Source organism: Thamnophis sirtalis, unplaced genomic scaffold, assembly GCF_051295495.1.
Source record: "Thamnophis sirtalis isolate CommonGarterSnake01/CBP01778 unplaced genomic scaffold, rThaSir2_p1.2 scaffold_5, whole genome shotgun sequence".
Lineage (NCBI taxonomy): Eukaryota > Metazoa > Chordata > Lepidosauria > Squamata > Natricidae > Thamnophis > Thamnophis sirtalis.
Window position 1 is genome coordinate 130,765,254 of NW_028261385.1, and position 18,912 is coordinate 130,784,165.

At 43.5% G+C, this 18,912-nt stretch overlaps 1 protein-coding gene across 1 annotated transcript in view; it reads left to right on the top strand.

The window, feature by feature from the left end:
• The window catches only part of FGF18 (fibroblast growth factor 18), a 139,223-nt gene that overhangs the window by 62,460 nt on the left and 57,851 nt on the right, over positions 1 to 18,912 (top strand). Inside the window, exon 3 of the mRNA XM_087715162.1 lies at positions 4,711 to 4,891. Within this exon, the coding sequence (XP_087571288.1) occupies positions 4,711 to 4,891 (181 nt within the window). The remainder of the gene's footprint in view (positions 1 to 4,710; positions 4,892 to 18,912) is intronic.

Sequence of the window (18,912 nt, forward strand, 5' to 3'; positions counted from 1 at the left end):
AATCTCTCCTCTAATTCCCCATTATTTTCCTGCTCTGCAAAAGATTCTGTTTCCATTACCTCATTCTCAGGGTAGAATGAACTTGCTGTTGGTTACCGAAGGCGGACTGCTATTTTCTGTTCCTTATTTGCCTGCCAAGCTGCAGATTCCCAGGATGCCCTGGCTTCCTGGTGTGAAAAAACACCGTAGAGGTGTTTCCTCGTGAGACCGTCCATCTGGATTTAACTGAAGTGTGGGAAATCGCTAAAGCTGCAAAAAAAAATACCATACAATGGAAAAAAAGAACGTTCTCTTTCATGATCTCATAACTATATTGTGCAAAAATTTCACACCTTCCCGCCTCTTCCCAGAATTTCAACTATTTTTTTCCCCATCACACTAAATAAAACAATACTAATCTGATCTTTCATTGTCAGGTGCTTGGCCTTTTTCCTGCTTCTGGCTCTGCATTCTCCTCTGCGCTTCAACACTTTTGTCTTCTGCAAAAATCAACTGTACCTGTTTTGCACCATATTCCTTTCTGTGTTTTAAAAGCCAGAAACAGATGACTGCCGAAGGCTTCATCTCATTCTGTTAACTGAAAGTTAGCATGAGAGTAATTTCCAATGCCACTAGGAAGACATATAAATCAAGAAAACCTATGATCTGTGTCAACTTCCTAACTGTCTAGAACCATGATGGTGAATGTATGCCAAGCGTGCTATAGGTGGCACGCAGAGCTCTCTCTGTGGGCATGTTAGTCGTTGCCCCAGCCCAACTCCACTGCACATACACGTGCACCTCCCACTGGCCAGCTTATCCTTGGGTCTCTGCCATGCATGTACAGGGGTGGGGCACATGCAAGGGACAGGTGCATACATATGTGGGGGTGGGTGCATGCACGGGGATGCTCATATTGCATTTTGGGGCCTTGCGCAGTACCCCTGCACCCCGTTTTGGACCTGGAAATCCTCCTGCACCAACCTGGAAGCCAAAAATAAGTGAGGGGGGGATGGGGTGCATGCGTGGGGGCGGAGGAGCACAAAGTGGTCATGCATGCATTTGTGGTGGTGGGACACACACACGGGGTTGTTCCTCTCTCTCAGATGGAAGAGATACACACAAATGTACGGATTACTATTTGTATTTGTGAGCCTATGGTAGTTAGAAATGTGTCATTGTTAAATAGGATCACTCTAACCCTGTGATGGCGAACCTATGGCACGGGTCTTACAGGTGGCACACAGAGCCCTCTTTGCGGGCACACCAGCCATCGCCCCCTCCCAGCTCCAACACACATGCGCGCACACCTCCTGCTGGCCAGCTAGTCTTCAGGTCTCTGCCACGCAGGTTCAGGGGGCGGAGTCCATCTGGGGGATGTACATGCATGGAGGGAGCGCTCACATTGCATTTTTGGGCCTCACATAGCACCCCTGTACCCCGTTTTGGCTTCCATAATTGGTGCAGGAGGTGTTCCAGCCCCAAAACACGGCACAGACATGGCACATGCACCCCCGGCACCCCATTTTGGGCGTGAAAAGCCTCCTGCACCAACCTATAAGCCAAAAATGGGCAATGGGAGTGGGGCGCGTGTGTGGGGAGATGGGGTGCATGTGTGAGGGGGTGGGGAAACATGAGGGTGTTGCCCATTGCATTATGGGTGTTGATGTGCGCTGTGACACTTGCACGCTTTTGGCACGCAGTGAAAAAAAGGTTAGCCATCTCTGATTCAATCAGCAACCTCAACCCAGCAGTTTGCTGATTACGGTTGCTGCAGTTAAGATTGGAAACGAAAATGGTGGCAAATAATCTGTTATTTTTCAAGACACACCTGAAAAAAAAAAAAAAGAACTCAGGAAGTGGCTTTGCAAATTTTCTAATTGACAGAGTGGAAATCTGCCCAAACCATGAAAACAAAATAGTGATTACCCTACTTTCCAGACGATGGAAAGAGACATCTTAGATATTTCATGTTGACGTTGCTGAGATAATTTTATATGTTTGGAAGGTCATAAAGGAAATAATTGCTATTAGGCTGCTGCAGTGTCTGGAAGTTAAAAGAAGTGTTTTTGGAGTATTAAAGGGACACGTTTGAAACCAGAAAGAGGTTTAAACGGAGAAATATTTAATTTTTTTAGAAATGAATCTGCTTTAAAAGCAGTGACAGCTGAACCCTTTTTATATACTTTACATTATTAAATGCTTTGGTAGTATAATCCAAGCCAAATGGTTTGTGTGAAGGCCACACTCAGATTCCTATTCATTTGTTGAAAGCATTGCTATCCTTTTGCAGCTAATGAAAATAAAATATTCATTATATTCAAGGCTACCTAGGATTAACATTTTGACCGCTTATGCATTCTTAAGAGAAAATGTGACATTAAAAAAAAGGGGGGACAAATGAGGCAGTGGTGGGATTCAAATAATTTAACAACTGGTTCTCTGCCATAATGACCAGCTGGGTAGGCATAGCTCAGTGGTCATGTGACAATGTGGCCATGGCCAACTCACGTCGATGGGTGCTTCGCCTTAGCGGTTATAATGTAATAAGGGTTAACCGGAGAGGCAGTTTCTGTAAGCAGGGCAATAAAGATACGTGGCACGACAAAACCGCGCTCGTCAAAATCGCGGTGATAAAATCGTGGCGCTAAAGCCGCGACGTCATCACCGTGCGTCATCACCGCCGTGACAACAGCGCGGCAACAGAAGGGCGCTTTAAAACGGCGCCGCGGCAGAAAGCCGATTTCAATTAAGGTAAGGGTTAGGATTAGGTTTAGGGGTTTGTTTTAGGGTTAGGTTTAGGGTTAGGTTTAGGTTTAGGGTTAGGTTTAGGGTTAGGTTTAGAGTTAGGTTTAGGTTTAGGGTTAGGTTTAGGGTTAAGTTTAGGGTTAGGTTTAGCGTTAGGTTTAGCATTAGGTTTAGGGTTAGGTTTAGGGTTAGGGTTAGGTTTAGGGTTAGGTTTAGGGTTAGGTTTAGGGTACTGAGTGCTTGGGAATGCGCGGATTTGCCCTCCGCGATTATGTCATCGCGGTAGGGTCGCGTTTTTCCTTAGTGCTTCGAACGGCGTGAATTAGTCTTCGCGCTTATGTCTCCGCGGATAAGGGCTTCGCGGATTTGTGGTGGAACCTAAAGATAAGGCTAGAAACAACACCAGAATTTTTCCTTCCTGCCTTACAGGATTAGCCCTGTAAAGTGGGAAAAAAATAAAATAAGATTTCTTCCAATAACCGGTTCTCCAAACTGCTTAGAAAGTTACAAACCGGTTCTCCCAAATAGGTGCGAACCAGCTGAATCCCATCACTGAAATGAGGATAGAGCTTTGCATAGCACTCATATATATGTATGTGCAGGAGATTTCAATGTCCTTCTCAGGTCCGCCTAGGATTGTTGTGGGGAAAAAGGAGAGGAGGAAGTACCTTGAGTCTGGAACAAAAGATGGGATACAAATAAAAGTTTGATAGATTTTAAAAATTGGGGGAGAGGCACCGATAACTTTGCATGTTCTTTCTCCTGCACAATAGCAGGCACATATTTCATCATAAATGAATGGTGGTTCTTTCCCAAATTACTTGTAATCATTAGGCTCATCCAGAAATATAGTTCTGTTTGCTTTCGGATGGAGTTGCTCTGGTCTTTTGCTGGGCATGTAGTAGGTATAGAGTGGACTGGATTTCCTTGAGTTCGCAACATGGTGATCTCAAAAGGATCAGGAATAGACTTTCTGGGGGGAAAAGGGGATGCACTACTGGATGCCAACATAAGGCTTGAGTTGGGCTACCTGTAGCTTCCTGGCACTGTCATTCAACACTGTGTGTCCTTAACTTCATGGAAGGTGTGCTCTTAGTTTTCAGAAGGAGCTTCAACCTAGTAACCTCTTCTCCAACAGATGAGGTTCTGGAGATCAAGGGCATGCCAAAGTAGTCCAGAGAAGAAACCAAAACCATGACTACTAACACAACCCTTATTTAAGGTTATCAATACAAATACTGCAAGTCTAAAGACACTTCTCCTATTTCCTGCCTTTCCTTTCCAGAGAACTTGGAAAATGCTTTCTCCACTCCCATTCCTTCTGTGGACTGGGATGTCTCTTATCTGACTGTTACCCTAGCTCCGATGGCGAAACTATGGCACGCGTGTTCTGGCCACATGAGCCGTCTCCCATTGCTCTACTGGTTCTGGTGCATCGGCCAGCTGCTCTTCACATGCGTGGGAATGCTGGAAACCGGAAGAACAGCTGCCTGGCACACATGCATGCGCCAGGTGGCTGCTCTTCTGGTTTCTGTTGGGCACATGCACACTGGCCAGGTGGTCTTTGCATGCATGCCAGAAATCAGAAGACCAAGTGGTTGGCGCGCATGTGCGCACTGGAAATGGGAAGAGCAGCCACCCGGTGGGCACATGCGCACCAAGCGGCTGCTCTTCTGGTTTCTGGCCCACACATGTCTGTGCGCACTCTCGTTTCCGCACTTGGTGCTGAAAAGGTGAGCCAACAGTGCCCTAACTGCAACTGTTCCTTCTCAAGGATATTCCCACAATTGTAGCCAGTCCTTCTTGAAACAAGTCAAACCAGCGTTAGCTCTTGCAGATTCCAATAGCTAGCACCAACCTTAATATCTACGAGCTTCTGAACGTTGGTTAGACAAAATACCGACTATGCTACCTGGCATCTGTGCGTTAAAAATGGCATCGTCCTTCATGGTTTGTTTTTTCCCCCCTTGTTTTGAAAACTAGATGTTTGTTGCTGAAGAAAATGTGGATTTTCGGATACATGTGGAAAATCAGACGCGAGCAAGAGACGATGTCAGCAGGAAGCAGCTCAGACTTTATCAGCTCTACAGCAGAACCAGTGGGAAGCATATCCAGGTGCTGGGAAGGCGGATTAGTGCCAAAGGAGAAGATGGAGACAAATATGGTAAGAGAATTTGCTTTGATCTGCTATTCTTAGGTGTGCCTAAAGCAATGATGGTGGACCTTTTCGGCACCGAGTGCCCAAACTGGAACGCATGTGCATGCGTCAGAGCACCGAAAACCTAAAGACCACCTGGCTGGTGCGCGCATGCCTGTTTTTTGGCCGTTGGGGGCTGTTTTCTGGCCGTTTTCAGACTGTTTTTTTTGCGCTGGAAACCAGAAGAGCAGCTGGCAGTGGCATGCCCGCCCACAGAGGGCTCTGGCACGGATACCATAGGTTCCCCATCACAGGCCTAAAGCATGCAGGCGATTCATCAGCTTCTCTGATTGGTCAAACTTGAATAAAATAAGCCAAGACAATGGACATACAGTGACCCAGTACCAAAATGAGAGGACCATTAGCTTGTTAAATATGAGGCAAATTGGTGCAAAAAAGGGACTTACGACCGTTTTTCACAGTTATGACTTTTGCAAGCATCCCTGTGATCATGTGATCAAAATTTGGCTACTTGGCAACTGACTCCTATTTGTGACTGTTGCTGTGTCCCAAGGCCGTGTGATCAGTTTTTATGATCTCCCTATAAGCAAAGTCAATGGGGAAGCCAGATTCACTTAACAACCGAGTTACTACCTTATCAACTGCAGGGATCCACCTAACAACTGAGGCAGGAAAGGTCATAAAATGGGGCAAAACCCACTTAACTAATCTCTCACTTAGCAACAGAGATTTTGGGCTCAATTGTGGACGTAATTCGAGGACGACCTTCACATATGTGTATATGGCAGGGCTGGGCAATCTGCATCCCTATGCCTTTGTTTTATAGTTCAGTCTTCTGAGCCCCTAAGATTATCTAGTTGAGATATGGTAGCATGCTGCTGGCATAGGGTAGTACTATTTTAGTTTAAAAGACAAAAAGATACATGGGGTTCATACTGTACTTGAGCCGAGGTGGCGCAGTGGTTAGGGTGCAGTACTGCAGGCCACTTTAGCTGACTGTTATCTGCAGTTCAGCGGTTCTAATCTGACCGGCTCAAGGTTGACTCAGCCTTCCGTCCTTCCGAGGTGGGTGAAATGAGGACCCAGACTGTGGGGGCAATATGCTGACTCTGTAAACCGCTTAGATAGGGCTGAAAGCCCTATGAAGTGGTATATAAGTCTAACTGCTATTGCTATTGTTATACTTCACTAGGTCATTTTCAAATCCATTGGCTGCATTGGTATAGCATATTAATCTTAGTTACCTTTTACCCTCAAGTTCAAGAGTTTTTCTGCGACTCTGCATTTTGTCAATAGAGGCCTAAAAATTCTGGCCTATGGACATTTCTCCAGGTGATCCTGCAGCTCTCAGTGTTCAGGAAAATTTTAGAAAATGTGGACTTGCTATGGAGCCGTTGCTCATTTTTAGTGTTTGGAAGAAGAATGGACAAGCGAGAAGAGATTGAGGGTTTATGCTTGCTGCTCTAGCAAAACAATGTACTGACCATATTTTTGGGAATATAAGACACACCGGAGTATAAGACACACCAAGGTAAGAGGTAAATTTAAAAAAAAAAGTTTGTGCACTCTGCAGACCTCCCAAACCCTCTGCACGCCTCATTTTTTTGTGAAAAACGGGGCATGCAGAGAATTTGAGAGGCCTGCAAAGTGCTCCTGGGGACTGGGGAGAGAGGGCAAAAATGAGCAAAAATGGCCCATTTTTTGTGAAAACTGTCCCGTTTTTTTGCCCCAAAAAGGGCATGCATAGCCTTTAGGAGGATACTTTGCAGTCCTCCCAAACCATCTGCATGCCCATTTTGTTGAGGGGATTTGGGAGGCTAAAAATGCTGCATTCAGTGTATAAGATGCACCCAGATTTTCACCCTTTTTTTTGGGGGGGGGAAAGGTGCATCTTATACTCCGAAAAATACGGTATTCACCCTATATATCTTACAATGTTAGGAAAATCTATACAGGCTGGACACAATACAGTCCTGACAGCCCTAGATTGCTAATATTCTGTTCAACGCTTGTGTGTCTGTACTTGGTGGACCATGGGGAGGGGGGAACTAGCTTTACACCAATTAACTAGTGGTGATTGGATTGCTGCCTCTTCTGGGCTCCTCCATTGAGGTTGAGGTTTGTTTTATTTATATGCCGCCCTATTCCGGGAGGGACTCAGGGCGGCGAACAACTCAAAGGGGGAAAGGGAACACAAAATACAATACAAGTAATTAAAACAACCAAGAATCACACAGCCACACAAGTCGAGGGGGGAAGGGAACTCATCATCCCCAGGCCTGCTGGCACAGCCAGGTTTTGACGGCTTTTCGGAAGGCCTGGAGAGAGGTGAGGGTCCGAATCTCTGCGGGGAGTTCGTTCCAAAGGATTGGAGCTGCCACAGAGAAGGCCCTCCCCCAGGTGATAGCCAGATGGCATTGGCTGGTAGATGGAACCCGGAGGAGGCCGACCCTGTGTGATCTAATGGGTCTTTGGGAGGTAATAGGCAGCAGGCGGTCTCTCAAGTACCCAGGTCCAATACCATGAAGGGCTTTATAAGTTACGACTAGCACTTTGAAGCTTATCTGGAGACCGATCGGTAGCCAGTGCAGCTCGCGGAGGATAGATGTAACGTGGGTGTACCGAGGTGCATTCTGGACAAGTTGAAGTCTCCGAATACTCTTCAAAGGCTGCCCCATGTAGAGCGCATCTCCATTGACCTTGCCTTGCCTCATGTCATGATGCCTTGTGTCTGGTCAGAACCAATGCCGGCTTCCATTTTCCGCACATGCAAATACAGCTAGTTCCCCCCCCCCCTGAAGTGGTACCTATTTATCTATTCACAACATTGCATACTTTCAAACTACTGAATGGGCAGCAACTAGGGATCGAGTGACAGGAGCTCACACCATCTCATGAAACTGGGCTCGAACTGCTGGAATGCAGACCATTTCTGGCCAGCATTAAGACCATTAAGTCACTGTGCCATCGTTTCCCCTAGCAAAACATTTAAGATTGTCCATTTGAATTCCGTTCAAACTGAAATTGGGGTAGGTCTGCATACTGTTTAGGTTTCAGATTGGGGACTGATAGAAAACATGGCTAGGAAAACAGCTCTATTTCACTTGGCCTGGTGTAGAGGATGCTGATTTTAACTGGGGCCAAAATTGATATTCAAAAATCCATCCCTCCAATGACATACATCAAGTATTTGTCACATTTTAAAAAACAGAACTGACATATTTCAAATATGGTAGGCTGTAGGAGTAAAATGGAGTGGAGGATTTATTATACTGTGGTACTTTACACTGGAAGTACTCATAATTTTTGTGAGAGTTTGATCTTGAGTTGAGTAACTTCAACATTTAAAAAATTATGCTACACTTAAACGATTAGGATTTATTTAGAAACATTAAAAAAAATCTTTTGCCATCAGCCGACCATGGAACATTCTTGTAGTAGGTTTGATTCTGAACTCTAAACAGAAAACATTACAACAATATATTGAACTGAGTGGAGTAATCATTTTGATAGATAGCTTTTAAACTAGGATCCATTTAATTGGTTATTAATCAGGCTATGTCTAGACTGATAATGTGAAAGATTCTCCAAATATTTCATAGGGGTGAGATGTTGAGTATTCCTGAAGTGCTTTTAGATCATGGAGAATGGAGAGGGGGGATTATGTCTGGACAGGTTATTTAAAAAGTAGCTGCCTATTCATCAACTAGATTTAAATCTTGCAATTCTGTACAATGCTTTTCCCACTTGACTATAACAATGTGAAGTGGTTGACTAATTCTCTTGCACACACCGACTTTTAAAAAGGAAAAGGGTGGGAAATGGAAGGTAAGAGATTCACATTACATGGTATCTCACACTGATGGAATAGATAGGAGAGGCAGCCGCATGTAAGCTGAAACACTGGATTTTCAGCACACAAAAGCAAGAGGACATTCTATACTGTTTGTTCTCTCTTTGTGTGCAGTTCATTTACAGGGCTGGTCTTGCTTGGGGTAGAAAAAGGCTTTATTTGTGTTTCATGGCTGGGAGATTCTATTTCAAAGTACGGGACTTGCCTGGTATGTTGAAAGGTAATGTTAATGTTTCCTGTGTGCCAGGCAGCATTGTGCTATGCAACTCTGGATTTGAATGGTTTCCTGAGAGCCAAAACAAGGGGCAAATGATAAATTATAGAGAGGTGACATTCACGTAACAGGACAGAATGCAGAGGTGAAATTGACTGATTTGAAATTCTGGATAATGAGTTTGATCAGATCCAAGCTGTAGCTCAGAAGGGGGCAGGTTTTGCATGCAGGATGTCTCTGGTTTACTCTCAGTATATCTAGTTACAGTAAACAATACTGAAGCTGATGGCCCAGTTTACTAAGATAGTGCAAGGCAGTTTTCTATGAAGTATTTGTACTCAGATATTATAACTAATCGGCTTCTTAACTGAACACTTAGGTGCTAAATGGTGGGTTTTGCTGTTATGTGGAATAGAATGTATGGTTTTCCAGCTCTCAGGTTTTTTTTTCTTCTTATCTTGCTGGGGAATAGCAGAATTTTAAATTCATCTTTTTCAAAAAAGCAAACTGGACTGTTTTTTTCCTTGGAAGACCTTTTGCTTCTCATCCAAGAAGCTTCTTCAGTTCCAAAAGTGCTTTTTTCAAAAAGAAGCTTTTTGGATGAGAAGCAAAAAGTCTTCAAGGAAAAAAACAAGTCCAGTTGCTTTTTGAAAAAAAAGCACTGATAGGATTAGTCCAAGACATTTTCCCATCACTACATATATAGTACTTGCCAGAGGCAATGGACTTCAACTATCAATTCTGATCAACTTAAGATACCAGATTAGAGAAGGATGATCTTAACAGCAGCTAGTGGACAATACAGCCACAATACAGATGTGAGGATTCCTTCTTTCATCTCTTGGAATAACTGGATGGGACATAGATTGATAGTCATCCCCAAGAGAAAAATATTGCTATGAGTTCCTAGTCCATCTTCTTTTTAGGAAAGATGGGAAAGATCTAGTTAAGATTCTGTGCAGTTCGGAGAACTCCCAAATCCCACTCCTGGCTGGCCCTGCCCACCCCACCCCACCCCTCCCAGGAATCCCCACATGGCCCGTTTTGGATGCAGATAAGTGCTCATGGAGGCTCAGAGAGGGTGAAAAATGGGCCTCTGGGAGTTCAGGAAAGCTGGAAACAGGTCTCCAGAGGGCCTCCAGAACCTGGGGAAGCTGTTTTCACCCTCCCGGAGGCTCGAGGAAAGCCTCCGGAGCCAAGGAAGGACAAAAATCCCTCCCCCGCCGTGGTGCCGGAGGCCGTTAAGGCCACGCCCACCATGGCCACACCCACCCAGCAACCAGGCAGAGAACCCCTTGCTAAAAGTTTTGAAGCCCACCGCTGATACTATTTAAGCCTCTTTCCCGACATTCTGAAGAAAGCTAAGTGTGTACAAAACTTATATAGCCCAATGTATGTTAGAACACATTAATGATCCAATGTTTAAAAATAACACTGAATAAATGACTGGCATTCAATTGCATTACAGCCAGAAGAGTCTGGTGCCTGTATCAGATATTGACCTGATTCACCGCTATGACTTTCTGAGCCCTGATTGCAGTATTTCTGCTTGTCAACTTTAAAGCTTATTTGCCTTTTATAACCTTGCATCATATTCAGTGTTAACTTCTGAATGTCTTTTAATTATCCTACCGTTGGCTCAAGGTTGACTCAGCCTTCTGTCCTTCTGAGATTGGTAAAATGAGGACTGAGATTGTTGGGGGCAATAGGCTGAATCTGTAAACCACTTAGAGAGAGGGCTGTAAAGCATTATGGAGTGGTATATAAGTCTAAGTGCTATTGCTATCAAGCAGTTTATTTTATAAACTGTGCAAGTATAACAAGTATAGGTATGAACATAAACATGAACAAAGGAAGTAAATACAGATAGATGGGGACGGTAGGACAGGGATGGAAGGCTCACTGGTGTGCTTATTATGCATGCCCCCTTTACGGACCTCTTAAGAATGGGGTGAGGTCCACGGTAGACATTTAAGGTTGAAGCTGTGGGGGTTTGAGGATGTAACAACAGAGTCAGGTAGAGCATTCCAGGTGTTGATCACTCTGTTGCTGAAGTCGTATTTTCTGCAATCAAGTTTGAAGCGGTTTACCTTGAGTTTGTATCTATTGTTTGCCCGTCTATTATTGTGGTTGAAGCTGAAGAAGTCATTGACAGTGTCTTCACAATGACAATTTTAGATTGGACCGCAGGTGGTCCAGTTCCAGATTGTCCAAGCCCAAAATTTCAAGTCTGGTGGCACAGGGAATTCTATTGTTAGTAGAGGAGTGAAATACTAGTGAAATACCTCTGAACCTGCCCAATCATGTTAATCTCCCATACACAATGTGGCAGTGGTGGGTTTCAAAAATTGTTCAAACCTACTCTGTATGTGTGGCCTCCTTTGTGGTAGTGGCTTGCTGCCCATGTGGCCGGATGGGAGTGGCTTGCCGCCCATGTGGCCAGATGGGAGTGGCTTGCTGCCCATGTGACCGGATATGAAGATGTCAACGACACTTGTCAGAACCACCTTAAATTACCTCACACACAGCACTGGCATGCATAAGAATAGGATGTCAACTTGTTTTTTAAAAGGCATCTTTGGTTTGCATTGAAACAACTTCAATGCACGGAATGTTCTGATTGCACCACAAACGCAGTAGTCATCCTTACCTTTCACAGAGGCACTGAGTTTTATAAATATGAGCATGATAGTGTAGAATAATCATATCCAAGGACCAGTGGTGGGTTTCAAAATTTTTTGGAGCCTCTTCTGTAGGTGTGGCCTGCTTTCCGGGTCCACTGTTGGAACCTCTTCTAACCGGTTCGGTAGATTTGACGAACCGGTTCTACCGAATAGGTGCGAACTGGTAGGAACCCACCTCTGCAATGTGGGGTCCAGACGGATGAGCTGTATTCAATAATTGGTCTGGAATAGGTTTTGTATGCCCTAGTTAGCAATACAATGTTGCTGGAGAAGAAGTTATTTTATATTTCAGATTATTTTCTAATTTTCTCATAAGTACCACGTATGCTAATCATTGCTACATTTATTTTTGTTCCTGTTTGCCCAGCATTTAATTTTTACCATTTTGAATGCCAACCTCTTCTCTTTTTAGTTCTTAGGAGGTGATCTTTCTCCAGAAAAATGTAGTGTGCCCTCAAACTCTCCCTCTCTCTCCCTCCCTCCCTCCCTCCTTCTCTCTCTCTCTCTCTGTTTGTGTGTGTGTGTGTGTGTGTGTGTGTGTTTGTGCGTGTGTGTGTGTGTGTGTATGAGACTTTATATTTTTGGAGTATTTGTTCCTGGAGGAGATTCCTCTAATGCTCCATAACTATTTTTTGTTTTTGTTTTGCCAGTCAAATTGTTTCTGAAACTTCCCATTCTCAGTTTATGAGACAAAAGTGGATTTCAAAAGCTGACTTACATGTTCAGCAGACTGTGGCTGGTTTGATAGAATCACGACAAGCTGCAGGTGGGGTGTTGCATGTGTTAACACTCCCCTAGGAGCTTGATTCTGCTGATGCTGTGATTTTATATTGTGAGGCTAATCTCTGTGTTAGAAAAAGTAATTTAAGTAGGGGTTGCAACGAGAAAGGAAGAGTTCTGCTAGTAAGTTTCTTCAACCATGCATGCAAATAAGATTAAGTAAAGCTTTCTAAATCCTTCTATATAATGGAAATATTTCTCAACATATAAAGTTGCCTCGTAGTGAGCCAGTCCATTAGTTCTTGTAACCCAGCAGTATCTCCAGTGACTAATAGTAGCCCCTGAAGACAGGGATGGGCAACATTTTGGAGCATGGGTAGGATGTCCACATTTAAGTGGGCAATGCCTGGTTTTTCAAGGTAGGTTTTGGAAGTTGGTGTTTATTTTCTTGATTATTTTAGATGTGTAAAGGAAGTTTGAGGGATTATACTTTCTATTTTTTTTAGGGGGGGAATGCAGAAAATGGTAATGTTATGAATTGGTCAGTGCATGATTCTTGGAGGCTCAGATAGTTAAAAAAAAGAGGATTCTAGAGATGCTGTGGACTGAATCAAGAAGTAAAATGGAAAAGAAAGTCTCTTTATTGAATGATCTTGTAGATTGTTACCAAGATTTAGCATTTTGGAAGGCCTGTGACTGAGCAAATCTGATTATGGAGTTTGTGAGATTAATCCAGGGGTGAAATCAAGTTACCTTCACTACTGGTTCGCAAATGTGAGAGCCCCCGCATACGCAGAACGTTAAAAAACAGGATATGATGACGTCCAGGCGGGTGGGTGGGGCCTTCAGCTGCTACTGCTACCGGTTTGCTCAAACTGGATAGAACCGGCTGAATATCACCTCTGGAGTAATCCATGTCCTGGAAGGAAGACTATCAAGATGTCCTCCATGTTTGCCAGTTTAGAAAGAATAAGGGATATAAAAGGAAGGGGCAGTAGACTAGTTCTTCCTTCTATTCATAATGCATAAGATACTTAAGAAAAAAAGAAAGAAATTGCCATAGTGAAGCAATCAACACATGAAGGTAATACTGAGCCTAAGAGATTGGTTAGCCAAAGACAAGCCTCCTTTTCTGCAAGCATCAGGTCAATGAAAACTATTTAGAAATTAGTACTTCTTCCTAAGAGTTAGCTGTCCGCAAGCAGCCTGGCAGTTCTGGATCACCAAACAGCTCTCTCTGAACTGCGACTCCGATCTGTAATTTATTTAGTGGAACCAGAAGGGATCGCAGTTTTCTCTTTCAAGCCAAATGTTTCTGCTTGCACTCGTCTTCCCTTCAGAGTCGCAGTAGGACAAAATAACTTTTAAAAGACCTTCTCTCTCCTCCATCCCTCTTTACCCCCTATCCTACATCTTCCCAACCATTTATTTTCATAAAGTTAGCCTGGGGGCAGTGATGACCTCAACATAATAACGATCACTCGCGGTGGCAGCTGTGCTTTCACAGGGGGGACCCAGAACTGAACAAGGACAAGCAGGGAAGTTTGCATCTGGGCCGGTGTTCTCCCTGTGACAATCCTCACCCCCATTTCTTTGAGCACATTTCAGTGGTGTGGGTGTTTGGCAGGGTTTTTCTTTGAAACTGGCCACAAAGAAGTTGGGGAGGAATAAGTGGGCAGCAGCAGGAATTAGAAGCAGGGGTGAACAAGGCAGGCTGCTCCATTGAACCACAGAGAGCCAAGCAAGCAGGACCTCCCAGGATTCTCTGGGTTAGAGGGAAGGACTCAATTACCATCACCTTGGATCCTGTTCTGAAAGGTTCAGCAACCATTTAAAATGTGCCGTAATCATCTTATTTGAAACATCTGTGCTCCTAGGAGTTCATTCTTTATTTAAGTTGGTTTGTTTTGCATTTTTGCAGATACTTTCAAGAAACTAAGGGGTGGGGGGGTGGGGTGGGGAAAGGAGCACTTTCCTAGAAGAATTCTATTTTGAACGTTGGCTTTTGGCCCATTGATGTTGAATGGTAATGTTTTTGTCCCCACAGATGCAATGACACATATCTAAGAAATGGGCCAGCCTGAGAACCATTTCACACAAGAGGAGAGGAGGCCAAGATAGGTTTTAAAGAGGCAGACACATCACAGAGTAGAGATGGCCAGCTGGCTTGTCATATGCATCTATGTCTTTAAAAATGGGATGGGCTCCTGCCTGGATTACATTCGTTTTATCAGGCATTACATGTGCACAGTAAGAATGCAACATGTGAAAGAGCCCCCACTTGTCACCCAAAATTGTCCCGGGTCAGTGTGAAATGGGCCTTTGTAGAAATACGTGTGGATGTTGTTTATTTCTTTCTTGAAACTACTTAGTGGCAGCACTAAAGTGAATTATGAGATCGTCAGATTGCCTAATTTTAGAGGCCAGCTTTGGAAAGAGGAACTGGATGTATGTGCCAGTCCCAGGAGGCATGTTGTGGCATGGAGCCAACAGGGAGGTGTGAAGTGCCAAGTCCTACATGCAGCTTTGTTGCTGCAGCTGAGCCTAAAAGCAGGCTTGGTACAGTCTGACGGGTACTTTCCGCCTATCTTAATGCGTTCATCAAAACATGAGATATCCCCCAAATGAGAGACTGTTTCTTTCTGTCCTTTTATTGCCCACTCTGCTTGTGACGTGTGTGGAGAACAGAGAAACTTTATCAATTCTATCCACTTCTACTGATCAGATGTATTTTCTGATTCTTGTCTCCAATAAAATCACAACTCCTTTTTTTTTTGGCCTTTGGGAATTGTTTTCTTCAAGTATAACCAAGAGCTGCTAGAATGGTCATTCCTATGTATTCAGTTCACTTCTCTCCAGAGTGTAACTAAACTGTAGTCGCATATAATGCATTACACAGAAATGCACCTTAGAGCGTGCTAGGATGCTAATTTTTTAAAGAAACAAACAGAAGTGACATGTCTCTGATTTTTGATGTAGTGTTCATAGAAATGTGCAGTTCTGGGATGTTGTCCTAACATAAGCAGAGGGGAACTCGTAGCACTGATGTTCACCAGATATTTCCTTATTCTAATAGATATTATTTTGTTCTTTATTAGGTTACAGAATAACCAGACAAAAGAGCATTTATTTATTTATTTTCAGTCATATTGCCTTATGGCCTGAACAGGGCATTATGTCTTTGTAAGGTAACTGGTTAAGACTGGTGCTGCAGACTCTCCATGGGTCACCAATAACTTTCTGGATGCAATTCAGGGTGAAAATTTTAACTTACAGAGTCACATACAGCTTGGCTTCTAACTAAAATTGGCCTGTTTGGTGCATGTGTTTATGAGCAGAGGCGGTGTTCAGCAGGTTTGGACCAGTTCACCCGAATCGGCAATAGAAATCGTGAGTGGGCCTGCCCTGGCTGTATACTGTCCTATTTGGGCACATTTTCAAGCCATACACATGCGTGCAAGCCACGTGCGCAATCAAAGCACATGCTGGAAGGTTAAACACATGCGTGGACGGGTGCTCACATTTGTGAACCAATAGGGAAAGTAAGTGTATACCACCCCTTTTTATGAGGGGTGAAGGAAGCAGATAATGCTTTTCTTTTGTTGTTCTTATTTTAACAAATAGTCTCTTTTTAGGCTAATTTAGTGTCCACTTTGATGGCTTTCTTGAATTTATTAAAAACTGATTTGTTTTCACAGAATGTTTGGGAATGGATGAATGGGCATACCCTTCTGTATCAAGAGCTTTTTTAAAAAAATGCCTTCTAGTCAATCTTGACTCTTGGTGACTGCCTGGACAAGTTTTAACTCCAGGACTATCTATATACCATTAATGAGAACTCGCATTAACTCTGGTTTTTCAAATCAGGCAAGAACAAGTTATTTTATGGTAGCTAAATAAAGCAGACACTTTATACAAGTTTTTTTCAGCAATGAAAAAAGCGATGATTTGGTGGATATCTGTGGTTGGAGAGTGCTGGAAAACATATCCCTATTTTAATTTGTGAGAAAATTGGAAGAGTTGGTTGTTAGCCAGGTACTGTAGATAGTTGTCCTTGACTGATTGGCTGATCTCAAAAAAAGGCAGAATAAGACTTAAGTCAGTCACTTGGATGGAAGGCCACTAGGAAATCCCAAGGGATTGGGCTAGACTGGGAAATTTTTAAAAAAACCCTCAGAAAAAGGCACTTCTGTGTTGTTGCCAAGAAAGCTACATGGATGTGTTTTTAAAGTCATCAGGAGTTGAGTTCAACTTGAAGGAGACTTTACTTTTATGATGTTGCTGGCATACAGGTCAGTCATATTTTTTATGGCATCCTCTCCCTTCTGTTCAGTTTTGTGTTTGTCTTGCAACTTGCCAAATTTCTCCCCAAAGACAGACAGATTACTCTATGAAATCCTGATCTGTTATTTTTGTATAATACATTTAGCCGAGGGGTTGCCAAAATATACCTATCATTTTAAATCAGACTTCCCCAATCTGCAGCTTCTCTACTTATGTTAGGACCCCAGAATTCCAACACTGGCTTTGAATTCTGGGAGTTGTATTTCTAACGTATATGGAGGCAGCAAGTTTCAATAATTTTAAAGGACTTACTCAGCCCTGAAGTTAAGAAAAACATGGCTCCAAATGTTTTAAGGATAATTAGTCTTTTTCAGGAGGGGTGCGATGGCTCAGTGGTTCAAGATGCTGAGCTTGTCAGCTGGAAAACTGACAGTTTGGGTTTGAAGCCCGAGTGCACTGCACAAAGGGGTGAGTTCCCGTTCTTTGCCCAGCTCCTGCCAATCTAGCAGTTTGAAAGCATGTAAATGTGAGTAGATAAATAGGTACCACTTCAGTGGGGAGGTAACAGCGTTTGCGGTGCTTCGGCACATAGTCCTGCTGGCCACATGACCACAGCAATGTCTTCAGACAACATTGACTTCCTCAGCTAATAAATGGAGGCCAGCACCGCCCCCTAGAGTTGGATATGACTGAACAGAGGTAACTTTCACTTTTTAGTCACTTTCATTTGCTATTTTTATATGTCTCTGTCTCTAATGCTTTGTGTTGATTTAAGAGCCCCCTTCCAGAATTGTAAGCTAAAAAATAGATCCCCATCTGTGACTCATTTAAGCGGAAGTGAGACAATGGCACCAATAGCAATTCCAGTCTAGATAATCAATACAAATATTGTTAGTGTAATGATTGATCTTGCAAAGAGCTTTATAACAGTGTGAATGCCTATCCCCTGAAGACTAGTCAATGTAACATTACAGCACCTTATTGTGGCTGAGTTATTTCTTTGCAACATCATCCCAGCTGCTCTTCTGAAAGCTGCTAGGAAAGCTCTGAAAGTTGTCAGAAGCTCCCATGAATACAGTTATAATTGTTGTTATAGTGGTGGGTTTTCTTTACTGTAGCATTTACTTCATTTTAGCTTGATAGGTGGGGGACTTAACCTTTACTGAATCCATCATGTGAAGGTGAAGGAGGCTTAAATATCCTCCAATCCCTTTCCATATGTACAGAGTCATAAAAGACAACAACACATATATTGATGCCAGCACAGGCTTTTTTATTTTCAAATCTGTATGTGTGTGGCTGGGAAAGAAGAGTGCTTGAGACTCTTTTTTTGCCAGTGGCGATCACAAACAGAATTTGTATCTCCCTTAAAATGAGGTGTCTTACTTTGGCCATGTCAGGCAGGGGAATTCACTGGAGAAAGCAATTATATTTGGAAAAGTTAGCGGTAAAAAGAAACCATGTCGCCAAAAAACACAGTGTTTGGACGCCATCGAAGCTGACACCAGCCAGAGCACAGAAAAACTCAAAGAAGAAGTGCAAGATTGGAAGATGTAGAGACACCTGGCCTATATTGAATTGCCAAGAATTGGACACAACTGAATGGATAACATCATCATCTGAAACTAGAGTGGAACAAATCAGAAAGTGACTGTATCTTAGAGCTGTAGTGAGGCAGTGGTTAGAATGCAGTATTGCAGGATAATTCACTGCTCACTGCCAGGGGTTTGATCCCGACTAGCTCGCGCGGCCGCATTCTGGACTAGCTGAAGTCGCCGAATACTCTTCAAGGGCAGCCCCATGTATAGCACATTGCAGTACTCCAGCCTAGAGGTCACAAGGGCACGAGTGACTGTTGTGAGAGCCTCCCGGTTCAGGTAGGGGCACAACTGGTGCACCAGGCGAACCTGGGCAAATGCCCCCCTGGTCACAGCTGACAAATGGTGTTTGAAAGTCAGCTGTGGGTCCAGGAGGACTCCCAAGTTGCGGACCCTGTCTGAGGGGTATAATGTTTGACCCCCCAGCCTGAGAGGTGGAATACTTGCCGGATTGGTGGGAGGGAAACACAACAGCCACTCGGTCTTATCTGGGTTGAGCATGAGTTTGTTAACCCTCATCCAGTCCCTAAAGCACTGTGAAGTGGTATATAAGTCTTAAGTGCTATTGCTATTACACAAATAGTATCTATTAACATTTAAGTCATCCGTTATCCTATCTTTCCCAATTTTTCTACAGATAGCTACTTTGTACCAAACGAATACCCACCTGGCAA